The sequence below is a fragment of the Myotis myotis genome, unplaced genomic scaffold (genome assembly GCF_014108235.1).
Source record: "Myotis myotis isolate mMyoMyo1 unplaced genomic scaffold, mMyoMyo1.p scaffold_m19_p_10, whole genome shotgun sequence".
In the NCBI taxonomy this organism is placed as follows: Eukaryota; Metazoa; Chordata; class Mammalia; order Chiroptera; family Vespertilionidae; genus Myotis; species Myotis myotis.
Genome location: NW_023416314.1, coordinates 64,905,857 through 64,918,348, shown reverse-complemented (window position 1 = coordinate 64,918,348; position 12,492 = coordinate 64,905,857). Strand labels below are relative to the sequence as shown.

General features: G+C 53.5%; 1 protein-coding gene across 4 annotated transcripts; it reads right to left on the bottom strand.

Annotated features, from left to right (window-relative positions):
* Positions 1–810: 810 nt before the first annotated feature.
* On the bottom strand, positions 811–11,389 carry SSRP1 (structure specific recognition protein 1). Of its 4 annotated transcripts, none has more exons than XM_036325854.1 (18): positions 10,357–11,389; positions 9,580–9,718; positions 9,008–9,193; positions 8,257–8,362; positions 7,813–8,003; positions 7,482–7,712; positions 7,241–7,344; positions 7,019–7,147; positions 6,535–6,756; positions 5,790–5,862; positions 5,670–5,678; positions 5,243–5,381; positions 5,073–5,118; positions 3,066–3,195; positions 2,482–2,652; positions 2,234–2,322; positions 1,571–1,757; positions 811–1,303 (listed from the first exon to the last, which is right to left on the bottom strand). In XM_036325854.1, exons 2-18 carry the CDS (start codon positions 9,631–9,633, stop codon positions 1,232–1,234), a joined length of 2,139 nt encoding a protein of 712 aa, XP_036181747.1. In that variant the 5' UTR covers positions 9,634–9,718; positions 10,357–11,389; the 3' UTR covers positions 811–1,231. The 4 variants fall into 4 exon arrangements, with proteins under 4 accessions (XP_036181747.1, XP_036181746.1, XP_036181748.1 ...); XM_036325853.1 differs by lacking the exon at positions 10,357–11,389 and adding an exon at positions 10,196–10,345; XM_036325855.1 differs by lacking the exons at positions 5,670–5,678; positions 10,357–11,389 and adding an exon at positions 10,196–10,345.
* Positions 11,390–12,492: the final 1,103 nt, after the last annotated feature.

The window sequence follows — 12,492 nt, the reverse complement described above, 5'->3', positions numbered from 1 at the left end:
ACCCGGTGAAACTGACGCAATTCAGCCGCTAATAGTGTTGGGGCAAAATGGCCACCGAGACGACGGCCTAGAGAGGAAACCTAAGGCGACGGCGCCATCCTCAGGCCCCGCGGCCCGAACTGATTGCGGCACCATAGAGTCACGGCGGGAAAGAAGGGAACCGCGGCCCGCGGGAGACTTCCTGTGGCGACACCTGGGAGCCGATGCCACGTGGCCATCCCACGTGTGCCAGTTCAGATGGAGAGCCGCCGTGCGGAAGACTGTAGCTCTATTTTCCTCTCCGATCCCCCTCACTCACCTCCTGTTATGCCCGCTCCCTAGATACAAACTTCCTGACTTCATGATTTGGTGCGCCCCTTTTCCTGCCAAGCTCCACCGCATTCCACTCCTCTCCTGCACCCCCATCGGACTGTAACCCCACCCCCACCCGTCTATCCAACCGTCCAGCTCAGGTTTCCTTCTCCTGGTGGCAGCGGCCAGTCGATCCTGATTCCATTAACCGAGGCCTGGAAGACCCTTGCCTCTCGGTGACTGAGGATGGAGCCCGCAGCCGCCCCCCCGCAGCTTGGCTAATGGAGTGGAACTGTGAGAGCGGCTTCCTAATCAGATCAGCTCTCATTTCTACACTCTCCGGTGGCCCGTCCCGGCAGAGGAGGGTGAAAACCAATGCTCGTCCAGCCGGGAACAGAACAGGATGTACCTGAAGACTGGATTCCCGCGGCCAGCAGGCCCTGCCCATCAGAGCGGATGGTAAACATCACCAAGAACAGGGAGAGCAATACAGCAGGGCTACAGAGAAGGCAGAGGACATGGTTTCCAAAGTCAGTTCCCTTTATTAAATGATCTTTTTTTCCACAGACCAGAAATACAAAATAAAAGTAGAAATAGGCCCCAGTTAGGAGCTACAGGCCTGAGCTCACATGACCCCTGTGGCAGCAACTTGAACAGGACAAGCAGCTATATCCCTCAGGTCGGGAAAGGAGGACAAGGGTTTGAACCCAGCACTGCCCTGCCTCCCACCCAGTCTCTCCCCGAACTATGAAGAGCCATCCTTGTGAAGCATCAGGGGAGTAAGACACCCCCGCTGTCCCAGTGAAGTGCACCCCCCAGGAGAGCTTGTTCCGATGGCAGAATCCAAAGGCTACATTTCGTATGAGAAACTGGTACAAAAACATGGGTGGGGAGGCTGGGGGGTGACAGGACAAGCCCAAGGAGAGAGAATTTGCCTCCTCTACTCATCGGATCCCGACGCAGAGTCTTCTGAGCTGGCGGGCGTGCTGGCTAGTTCCTCTTCTTCAGAGTCCTGAAAAACCAAATGTCTCTTTAGGGGAAAGGTAGAATCCCAGTTGCCCTCCTGGCACTGTTCAGTGGTGAAGGGCCCCAGTTCTCTATCCCCATCCCTAAACTCCAACACCAGCCTTCAGAACCCCAGAATTCCACCTATCCACTCCCTCCCAGGACTCTTATGGACCAGCCACAAACCTCAGCCCAGAAACATCTGCCACCCCCCCCCCCCAAACTCAGATGCCCCTCACCCCGCCGGGCCCCAGCCCCCAAACTCCTGCCGCACCTCACTCCGCCTTCTCTTCTTTTTGCTCCTGTTCTCTCCTGAAGAGCTCTCGTCACTGGACACAAACTCTTTGCTCTTGAAGCTCTCACTGAGCTGCCTTGATGACGACTTGGATGATGAGCCCTTGGAGGGTGTTGACTTCTTTTCCATCTTTACCTTTACTTTCTTCTTCTTCTTTGACTTGTCCCTACATTAGCAAGAGGGCAAAGGGGCTAGGCCTTCAGGCTCATCAAGGCCTTTAACAGGGCCTCTCTAGGTCCCAGCCATACTGCACTATAAACGTCAACAGCCAGCCATGTCAGCCCCAAGGGCCCCAAGGAAAAGCAGAAGACGTAGGGGTCATAACCTGGACACAGGCAAAACTTATTTATACTTATCTGACATCTCTTGCTTTATCTTTAAAAATTAATTACATGAATGATAAAATAATATGTATTTAAATATCCCATACCTTCATATAAAATTGACCCTCTAGGAAGATGGGCCATATTTATCCAGCACATTACCCATACTTGGGCAACTGCCCACCCAGATTTGAGAAGCACTGCCATACTGCAGTCAGAGGTATCTCTATTACCTTTAACACCCTAATTCTCAACTTGGACCTGCAAAAATATTTGCCAAAAAAAGCAGTTACTGGGCCATTCTGTTCCCAACACTCACCTCTTAGAAGACTCACCCCTGCCCCCTTCATATTCTTTCATGGCTTTTTCATATTCCCTCCTGGCATCCTCAGCTTTGCGATCCCACTCCTGACACACACACACCATGGGAGGGGGGTAGAGAGAGAACAGAGAATGAGATCCCTTCCCTGATGCAGGCAAAACCCATACAGAAAAGCTCTGCCAACGGCCCCTTGCCCCCTTTCTCAATTACAAGATTCACCACCCCTCATCTCTGCAGCTACTCACCTCTTTCTTCTCTTTGGACATTGCCTTCCAGATCTCGCCTGCCTTCTTGGAAAGATCAGTGATACTGATGCCGGGATGGTCTGACTTGATCTTCTCTCGGCTGGCATTGAGCCACAGCATGTAGGCAGACATGGGCCTCTTGGGGGCATTGGGGTCTTTGCCCTTCTTCACCTGCACAACCACCCAATGCCTTCAGCCACCTGTTTCCCACAGACCCCCACATTCTCCCAAAGCAATTATGTGGATCACCTACCTGGGGACAAAATGGAGAAAGGACTAAACAGCATCAAACTACACTGAGAGCTCCCTAAGGACAGGGACCATGAGAGCTCTGCACCCCAGTGCCCAGCTCATTAGGGGCCCCTTTCTTTGCTCTCCTGGAACAAAGCCTGTTTCCTATTCAGATATCCCAGAAGCTAATTATGTCAAGGACCAGAGAAGAACATTTCCAAGATACTCCTCGAGGCCAAAATCACTGGCTACAAAAAGCAATCCCAGGAGAACTAATCGAGAGGCCCCACTGGTGGTGACAGAAGTCAGACAATGGCCACCCAGCACCCTCCCATTCAGAAGAGAGGCCACACCTCCATAGGCTTCTTGCGGCTCTTGCGATCCTTGGCCATCTTGGCCTTTTTAAGCTGTTTCCTTTTCTTCTCATCCCGGTCACTGTCACCTTCGTTACTGGAGGAGCTGGCAGAGGCGTTGCTGTCAAACCTGCAAAGGAGAGTGGGGCCGAGACTCAGGGAGGGAGGATGGACCCCCATGGCCACAGGTCAGGAAGAAAATAAGTCCAAAGACACCTGCTGAGAAAGGCGAATAGGAGGACCACACAGCCTCCACCACCATCTCCAACTCTGCTTCCGCCCCTTCGCTGAGGTGGCTTCCACCGCCACCTCTCCAGACCCAGCCACAGCAATGGGCTCGCTAGCTGGTAACTCAGTCAAAGGAAAGCAAATGGGCTTCAGCTGCTCTCCTTGGTCACAGCCTAATCCAGGTCCCACTCCATCCCCAAGCTCCTGAGGACAGGAATTCTGTCTCATCAACATGCCCCAAGTCCACTTCACCACTTCCTTTGAGTTACTCATCTTAATCTACCCTGTAGTCTTTCTAGTAAAGAGATAATTACTAGAAAAAGTGGGGGAAACCTGCTCTGGCCTAACCCAGTACATACCCATGTAATTAACAGTCCTATCTGATACACACAGAATGCCACAGAAGAGACAACCACGGATACCTGCATGGTGCTCAAGTTTTCAAGGCATTTTCATGAGCCTTTTCTCAATGACTCTCTATGAACAAGCATGTGGCAAGCACAGGTAGTGGACTCCTGTAGACTTTCTTTTCTATTTCTCCCCAATATTCATTCCAATTCTTCTGGATTAAGAGTCTCCATTTTCTGTGGGGAACCACTGTGTCGCCATTCAGGAAAGACTCACCCATCCGCAGGCACTTAGGGTGGGTGCATGGCCTAGTTCTGGCCCATCAGAGCACATGCTCATAACTCAGGTTCAGAAGGGCCACGTAACCACCTGCTCACTGCTGCCTGAGAGCAGAGGTACTCCTGGTGTTAAACCAGTTGGACTAAGCCTCTGAGGCTTCCAAGGGTCGCTTGGCACTGCATGGGGCAAACAAACCTACTAAAATAAGCAAATCAGCCCTGGCTGGTTTGGCTCACTGGATAGAGCATTGGCCTGCAGGCTGAAGGGTCCTGGGTTCAATTCCGGTCAAGGGCACATGCCCGGGTTGTGGGCTCAATCCCCAGTAAAGGTCATGCAGGAGGCAGCTGATCAATGATTCTTTCTCATTGTTGATGTTTCTCTCTCTCTCTCCCTTCCTCTCTGAAATCAATAAAAATATGGAAATCAGAAGGAACAGAAACACATTCTCCATGGCTTCTGAGCACCTTGATCCAGGTGCCTGAAGCCAATCTTATCCCTTGGCCTCTCCAATTACAAGAACTCACAAAATTCCCTTCTATGCTATAGTCGGTTTGTGATATATTTCTGACACTGGCAATCAAAAGTCTTGATCAATATGGGGGCACTACTGCCATTTCACAGATGGAAAAGCTGAGATTCAATGACCTAAGGACTCTGAGCTGGTAAGTGGGAGCACTGGCTGAATCTCAGCCCAGCCTCTACCACTACCCTTTTCTGGATTCACAACGTGTCTTGCACTGAAACTTGATGATTTTATTTTCTTTCTTTCTTTTTTTAATATATTTTTATTGATTTCAGAGAGGAAAGGAGAGGGAGAGAGAGATAGAAACATCAATGAGGAGAGAGAATCATTGATCGGTTGCCTTCTGCATGCCCCCTACTGGTGATCAAGCCCGCAGCCTGGACATATGCCCCTGACCAGAATTGAACCCAGGACCTTTCAGTCCGCAGGCCAACGCTCTATCCACTGGGCCAAACCAGTTAGGGTTATACACTTGACGATTTTCAAAGCATCATCTCCACCTATCACCTCACTGAAGGTCATTTTCTACCCTGGATCAGTAGCTTATGCTGGGGACGCAAGAAATGGCCAGATATCTCTGGTCCCTTTAAGCTCACAAGCCACCCCCATGGGGTGGACCCAAAACTCACTCCTCTGCCACGTCCTCCTCCTCTTCACCTGGGTTGAAAGACTCATCTGAAAAGGAACACAGGATTCATCAGTTCTGCCCCATGGAAATCCCCTCCCCTGACCCAGACACCTGGCTCTGGCTGGAAGAGTCTGACAGCCCCACGCCCCAGCACTGCCGAAGCTAGCCCACCGGTTTCTTCTCCTGAGTCATCACTGCTGTCGTTGGCATTCTCTTCCCGGATCTTGCCCTCCTCCTTCATCCGCTCCAAGTAGGCATCGTGCTGATCTTCATCAGAGTCAGCATAGTCGTCGTAGCTTGGGTTCATGCCCTAGGCAGGGAAGAGATGGGAGTAAGGGCCACTCGCCCAGGTGCCAGAACCCCGGCACACTCAAAAGCACGCCCCCATGCCTGTAAGATCAGAGCAACAGCCCCCAGCTGGGGCTGAATTGTCCACACACAGCCAGCGTGCAGGGCCTATGCCCCGAAAACTTCCTGCCAACTGGGTTAGTCCAAGCTCCTCCCTCTCCCAGCCCCACTGGGGGCTCCTGGGGGCGGCAGAGACTGATCTAAGGTCATGCGAGGAAACCTGCATCAGGAGGGGAAGGGTCACACGCACCTCTTTCTTCTATAAGGGTAAGAAGAGAAGGGAGAGTGAAAAAAAGCCGGAGGAGTCCCTGCCCCTCCCCCCACCACAGAAAGAACGGGAGAGGCTCAGCCTTTCCACACACGGCAGTACCTCTTTCAATCCTCGGTTTTTGATGTTGAGTTTTTTTGCATTGACAAAATCAAACAGCTTCCCATACTCCTCCCTGTGGGGGGAGATGCAGTTACCAGACAGGCAGGGCCAATGAGAGGAGGACAACCATGGACCAGGACAGACGATGGGGCCTGGAGCTCTTGACCACGCTATCCAACCCAACAGCTCAGAGACACGCGGAGGACAGCAGCAAAGAGTCTGACACTAGTCTTAAAAGAGGAACCTGTACAGCTCTCAAGAGTTCTGAGAAAGAACAGGTGGGGAGGGGTGCACGAGTAGGGGGAGGATGCGAGGGGAGGGGATGTCATCTTTTGACCGGATTGTATTTCGTACTTCACTGTTGTTATGAGGATTAAGTGTGAAACAGCGAGCACTCGATAAACATTAGCTGCTGTGTTCTGGGCACCGAGCTTATTCCAGGAAAGGGAAAGATAGCATTTCCGTCATGGGGGAGTGGAGGAGGAGAGGGCTAGTACTGAACAAGAGCTTCAGTAATATGGAAAACAATATTGTTAAGGACAGAAAAGAAAAAAACACAATGCAGAGGCTTCCAAAGGCTGAGCACTTCAAAGAGAAGAGCCAAATCCCAAAGAAGCAAAAGAAAAATTCTGCTCAAGGCAAGAGGTCAGGGACGAGTCACAGGCCAGGGGGGGGGTCCCAGGCCTCCCAGTCAAGACTGGGTAAGGACCAGGATACCCAGGAAGGGACTGGCAGAGGCTCTCACCTCTCAATGCTACTGAAGGTATACTGAGTGCCCTGCTTGGTCTCAATTTCAAAGTCAAAGGACCGCGTGGTGGTGGTGCCACGGGCAAAGTTGACGAAGGAGATCTCATCAAAGCGGATGTGCACGGGTGGCTTGTGCACGTAGATGAAGCCCCGCTCCAGCGGGTACAGCAGTCCTGAGCTCGCCTTGTAGGAGCAGGTGATGCACTGGGCCCCGGAGTGCCTGGTGGAGGGCACAGGGAGCCCAGTCAGTGCCTGAGGCAGCAGGTGGCACAGAGCCACAGAGAACATCTCTCGGGAGTATATCTGCTCAGGCCCTCAAGTGAGTGAACCTCACTAAGCTGCTCTAATGAAGGTGACTGACACCATCAAGATACAACCCAACCAGGCCTCTGAGAAGCCGTGCTCCCATCCCAGGGGGGGCTTACCCAGGAGACATGGCACAGCCCATCCCCGCAGCCCAGGACCCGGGCCTGCACGCTCACCCTTGGAAGTTGCCCGGAACTGTGATCTTGCGGTTCACCAGTGCCTTCATGACCCGGCTGACCATCTCATAGAGGGATCCCGACATGTTCTTGGTGAGCCGCCCCTCAAAGCGCTTCTCAACCTCTTCCCTGCAAACAGGGGAAGATGAGATCACGAGCACAGCTGCCTCCTAGTGCACACCGACCTCCTGCAGGCAGGGGCAGGCATGAGGGAGCACTCACTCATTCATGTTGAGAGTCAAGGAGATGTCCTCATCCTTGGAGAAGAGGAGGATCAGGAAGTGGTAACGGGTCTGGCCTTGCTTGATGGGGGGATCCAGGCTGATCTGGTAAGGAAGAGCCAACAAGGCTTAGCACCAGTCGAAGCCCCACGAGAACTCGCTGATGAACTAAACCCCAGTGAAATCCACCTGCCAGCCTCGGGAGAACCCAGGCCAACCCACTCCCAGTGCCTTCTGCTCACCACAAAGAACATCTGGCGCTGGTCCTTGTGGGGTAGCAAAAAGAGGCGCAGCACCGTGGTGTAGGGGATCTTGTAGTCGAAGGTCTTGCCGTGCAGATGCAGAAAGGTGGGGTAGATCCTAATGTCGTACCGTCCTCGGGGAGTCAGACACTGCAGCTCCCGGAAGATACAGATGGCGTCTCCAGTGGCCTGGATCACATCCGCCTTAGACAGCACGTTCTGGGCAAAGGCCTGCGAAAGCACACACTGGTAATGGAGCAGCAGGACCTGTTCCCAGGCCAGCCAGGCCCGCTTGGCACCATCTGCCCCCAAAGTGACCAGGAGGCCTCACCTCAACAGGGTCCACGCCATCCTCTTGGGTGGGGGGCACGTAGAAGCGCACCTCCATGAGCGAGACCTCTGCATCGTCGTTCTGGTGGAACTCCAGTGTCACCTCGTTCTTGCCTGTGGTGCACTGGGACACGTTGCTGAGGGGTATCTCGAAGACCGGCTGGTCGCCAATGTCAAAGGAAAGCAGCTGCCCTGTGGGGAAAGGGCGATCAAGCCACAGCTCCTCCCCTCGAGTCTACCTAAACCACGTTCCCACCAGACACAAGTTCCCTGGGGACAGGGCTACCCTGTTCACACTGCACCCCCAAGACCAGGCACGGTGGTCCTTCATAAATACATGATGAATTACAAGAGGAAATCAGAGACAGTGACAGAAAGAAACAAGTTAAAGGCTGCCACCCTCATCCTACCTTCTCCCCAAACCTCAACCTGGCCCAGGACTCACCACCAAACTTCACCGTTCCCCAGTTCCAGCCCTTCACACATAGGTCCTTCTCCATTAGCTCAAGGCGATAGTGAGTTTTGAAGAAATCAGCGAGTTTCTCAAACTCCTGTGGGTGGAGCGGAGAGAACAATCCCAGTAACACTGATGGTTTTAACACAAGCTTGAACATTCTGCAATTATCTATTTCTGAGAAATTGCCCCAATATACCTTTTATCAGAAATCCATGCTGATTTAGAATCTCAGCTATAAAACACTGTAAGAGGTTGTTTCTGGGGACTGGATCTCTGGGAGGGGAAGAGTAGAGTAAGGAACTGACCGCTCGTGGTTATGGGCCTCACAGTGCTATCTTGGTGCAGATATTGCTTTAATGAAAGTGAACATTAGAAGGAAGTGGACATTAAAATGAAGTAAAGTCTTCAACTCAGGCAGTTCAACGTGGAAAAACAAAACCTGAACTAACGCATCAAACTAAGACTCTGCACCTGAATAAAGGCAACAGCAGAAACCAAAAAAAAATAAAATAAAAACGGCAGAAAATCTTCTGGAAGTCAAGGCACAACAACACTCCAGGCTCTGACACCCGAAGCTGAACACTCATTGCCTGGTGGCCTCAATCAATGGCCCTGCTCGACGGAGCTCAAACCAGCAACTGCGTGGTGGCCACAGGAAGGAGACCCAACTCTCTCTAGAAGATTCAAATGAAACCAGATGGCACCCTAAAAGGGGGTTTACGGCAAGAGGACACCTCACCGATTCTCGGAAGCCGTCATACTTGTAGACGTGGCCGTTCTTTGTGAGCAGTTTAAGTCCATGGCCCAGAGCCACACGGCGCCAGATGCCTTCCGTCAACTCCCCAGCCTGGATGTTGTCCACTTTGCCCGTCTTACTGTTCTTGAAGATGATGCCCTGGCGGCTCAACCTCAGCCGCCCATCGTTCTGTTGGAAAAAGGGGTCCGAATGCATCATTCTAGGCTGGCCAGGGATCGATCCAGAAGCAACAGCTGAAGTGCTGGGGGCCAGCACAAAAGGGACAAGTAGCCAGGCAGCCCGGATCCTAATCCTGGCTCTGGCATCCAGAACCCGCGCAGGTCCTCCGTTTCGGGATTCTGGATTGAACAGCAGGCACGGTCCCTTCAAACTCTGAGGCCCTGTAACTCTCGTACTTTCTCACTGTCGCCTTTTGTTGGGGCAACACCAAGTACATGACACTCTGACTCCTTTTCCAAAGTAGCAACGCGATCCAAGCAAGCTCTTGTGAATGGGCGGAAAGTCTACCGCGCTCCCGCTTCCCCACCTCCATCAAAAGCGCAAGCCCTTCTTACCATGGAGCCTTTCACCTCCTGGTAGATGTCGTTGAACTCCAGTGTTTCTGCCATGCTCACTGCCCCTTTTGGCCTCAACCGGGAGCTGGGCCCCAAATCCTGGATGGGTGTGCAGATACTCCCTCAGCAGGTTGGAAATCTGAATTCAAGAGGGAGAGACCTGAGCATGAAAGACAACACCTCACTCTGCCCACGGATCGGGCCAGGTGGCAGCCCATGGCTGTGCCTGCGAGCCTTCAGGTGGGCTCCGCAGACCTCGAGGGGCCAGACCCAGCCCCGACCAGAGAACTGGGCCTGGCGTCGCACTTACACCCCAACCAGACACAGGCTCTGGGCGCTCCACCGGGCGCCATGGCAACGAGCAGCCCATGGTACCCCCGGGCCAGCCCGGGGCCCGCACTTCGCCCGCGCCCTAACCCAGCTCAGGGTGCAGGGGTCCCCTCCCAGCAACTGCATGCGCTCCCACCGCGTCGCGGCCCCAGCCCCGGGTCCCCCCGCCCCATAAAGTGGATTCGCCCGCTGCCCGCGGATTCGAACGCGGAACGGCCCATCTGGAGTGTTCCGCGGGGGAGCAGGACTCGACCCTCCCTGGGGCACGGGGACGGCGACCACCCACCTCCTCTAGCAGCAGCCTCGCGACGGCCCCGGTGCGGGCGGTGGGCGCGCTGAGGGACGCGGGGGAGGGGGCGGGGGCACGGGGTGATGGGGGGGGTACACTGGGGAAGCTTTTCCCGCGTGCGCCGCCCAGCGTCCCGCCACCGGAAGCTGTCTCCGTACCATAGAGAGGACGAGCTGGCTAGAGAGGCGCGAGCCCGGCCGGCCTGCGAGGCGGTCACCTAGAGCGTCGGCGGGTCTGGAGGACCTGAGCGCAGCCGGGCGGCGAGGAAGTCCCAACTGCGTGGTGTCGGACTAGGAAATGGGAACGCGTAAGGCTCTTTAAAAACTACAGGCACTGCTTCAGCGAAGGACCAGCTTCCTAAAGAGGAAAAGTGTAGTTTTCCTTTAGCGGGCTTTCCACAGATGCGTGTGTTAGGTGGACGTTGACCCTCTCTTCTGCACAATCGTGGTTTTTGTGGAGTGGAAGGAAGTCTGTGGGCCAAGAAGAAAAATACTTTGACTTGTGGAGAGAAGTGACGCCTCCCACCGGCGGCGAAGAGAACGCGGGTGTTGGTGTCGCCGTGACGGCCCTGCCCTCCCCGGGATCACATGGGATTGGATCCTTTTGGAGATGAGTTCACTGTCCGCGCCCAAAAGCCTCACTTCTCTAACCACAATGTATGGATCGCCCGGAAGAGGCTGGTGTCAAGTTCAAGTGCTGGCGTCAGAGGCACCTTGGAGCCAAAACTGATGTGAAACCGCATCAGCCTGAGAGTGCCGGAGCCATGCCCCCTCCTGTAGTCCTAGGATGCATCTTGGAAATCAAAGCGGGCCAGACCTGGAAGGCACGTCTGACTTTGTCTGCTCCAACCTCCTTTTGCAGGTGGCAAGGCTGAGGCCCGAAGAGGAGCCGACCAGGGTCTCAGGGAGTTGGGAGCAAAGCCAGAGCCTAGAACCCAAACCCAGTCCAGTTCTCTTCTGTCATAAGCACATGACAGTACATCCGGAATGATCGGTAATGTGTCCGCATGAAGACACGGGACAGAATATTCAAACTCAAGATGTCTCTGACAATCCGTCTTAAAGCAGTTAGACCAGCTTGGTGGCTCAATCCCAGGGTGCGAGACCGAGGGTATGCACCACTGCTCCCTGAACTCGTGGCTTTGCCCTCTGGGGAATGGCCTTTGCAGCACTAGCAACGTTGTTCAACTGGATTCCGTAAATCCATACTGAGCTCTAGCTGGTTTGGCTTGGTGGCTAGAGTGTCGGCCTGCGGACTGAAGGGTCCCAGGTTGGATTCCAGTCAAGGGCACATGACCGGATTGCAGGCTCCATCCTCAGTAGGGGGCGTGCAGGAGGCAGCCGATCAATGATTCTTTCTCATCACTGGTGTTTCTCTCTCTCTCTCTCTCTCTCTCTCTCTCTCTCTCTCTCTCTCTCTCCCCTTTCCTCTCTAAAAACAATAAAAATATATTTTTTAAAAATTTCATCATGTATGTTTCTATCTCTCCCTTCCTCTCTGAAATCAATAAAAATATATTTATAAATAAATAAATACATATTGAGCGCCAACAGAGTTCTAAGATTTAAGGAAACTAGTGAGCAAGATGGAAACTGCACCAGCCTTCCAGGAGCATACAATCTAACAAATGATTCAGATAAGTAAAACAAAAACATAAAAACAATAACAACAAAAAAACACTGGATAATGCTACTCTACAGGTAGAGCTTCAGCCACTGCCAACTTGAGTTAGAAACGTGAACTGCGATTCCTTACTCCCTCCCGGGAGAACAAGAGAGCTGTTTGAGACCCCTCCCCTGACCCATTCTATTAGAGGCAACTATGGAAGGGGGGGTGGGGGGGGCGGGGTCTGGCTGCAGAACTGAGTGGCTTAGGAAGACTGGAGTGAAGGGGGTGCTCCTAGAGGGCGGCTATTAGGTGGCTGGGGGATGGGTCATTGTGAGGGGCTTTCAGGAGAGCATAAAGCAGCTGGTGAGCTGGGCTGAGGATGCAGCATAGAGAACGGAACAGAAACGGTAGCCAGAGTGCAGATAAAGCATGAGTCCCAGAGGGCCCTCTCCAGCTGGATCGCAGGCAATCAGGAGCCAGGGATTGGAGACCCCACCCCTGCTGTGACATCACAGGGGAGTGGGGTGGAGACGAACAAAAAGGGGTCCCCCGCCCTGGCCTTGGACTCTTGGCAGCCCAGAACATCAAGAGCAGAGTGAGCCTGGGCTCTGGGCTAGGGTTGCCTGACTTAAAGGAGCAGGCTCCCCATTCCACAAGCCCCTCTAAACTGCCCCCTCCAGCCCTCC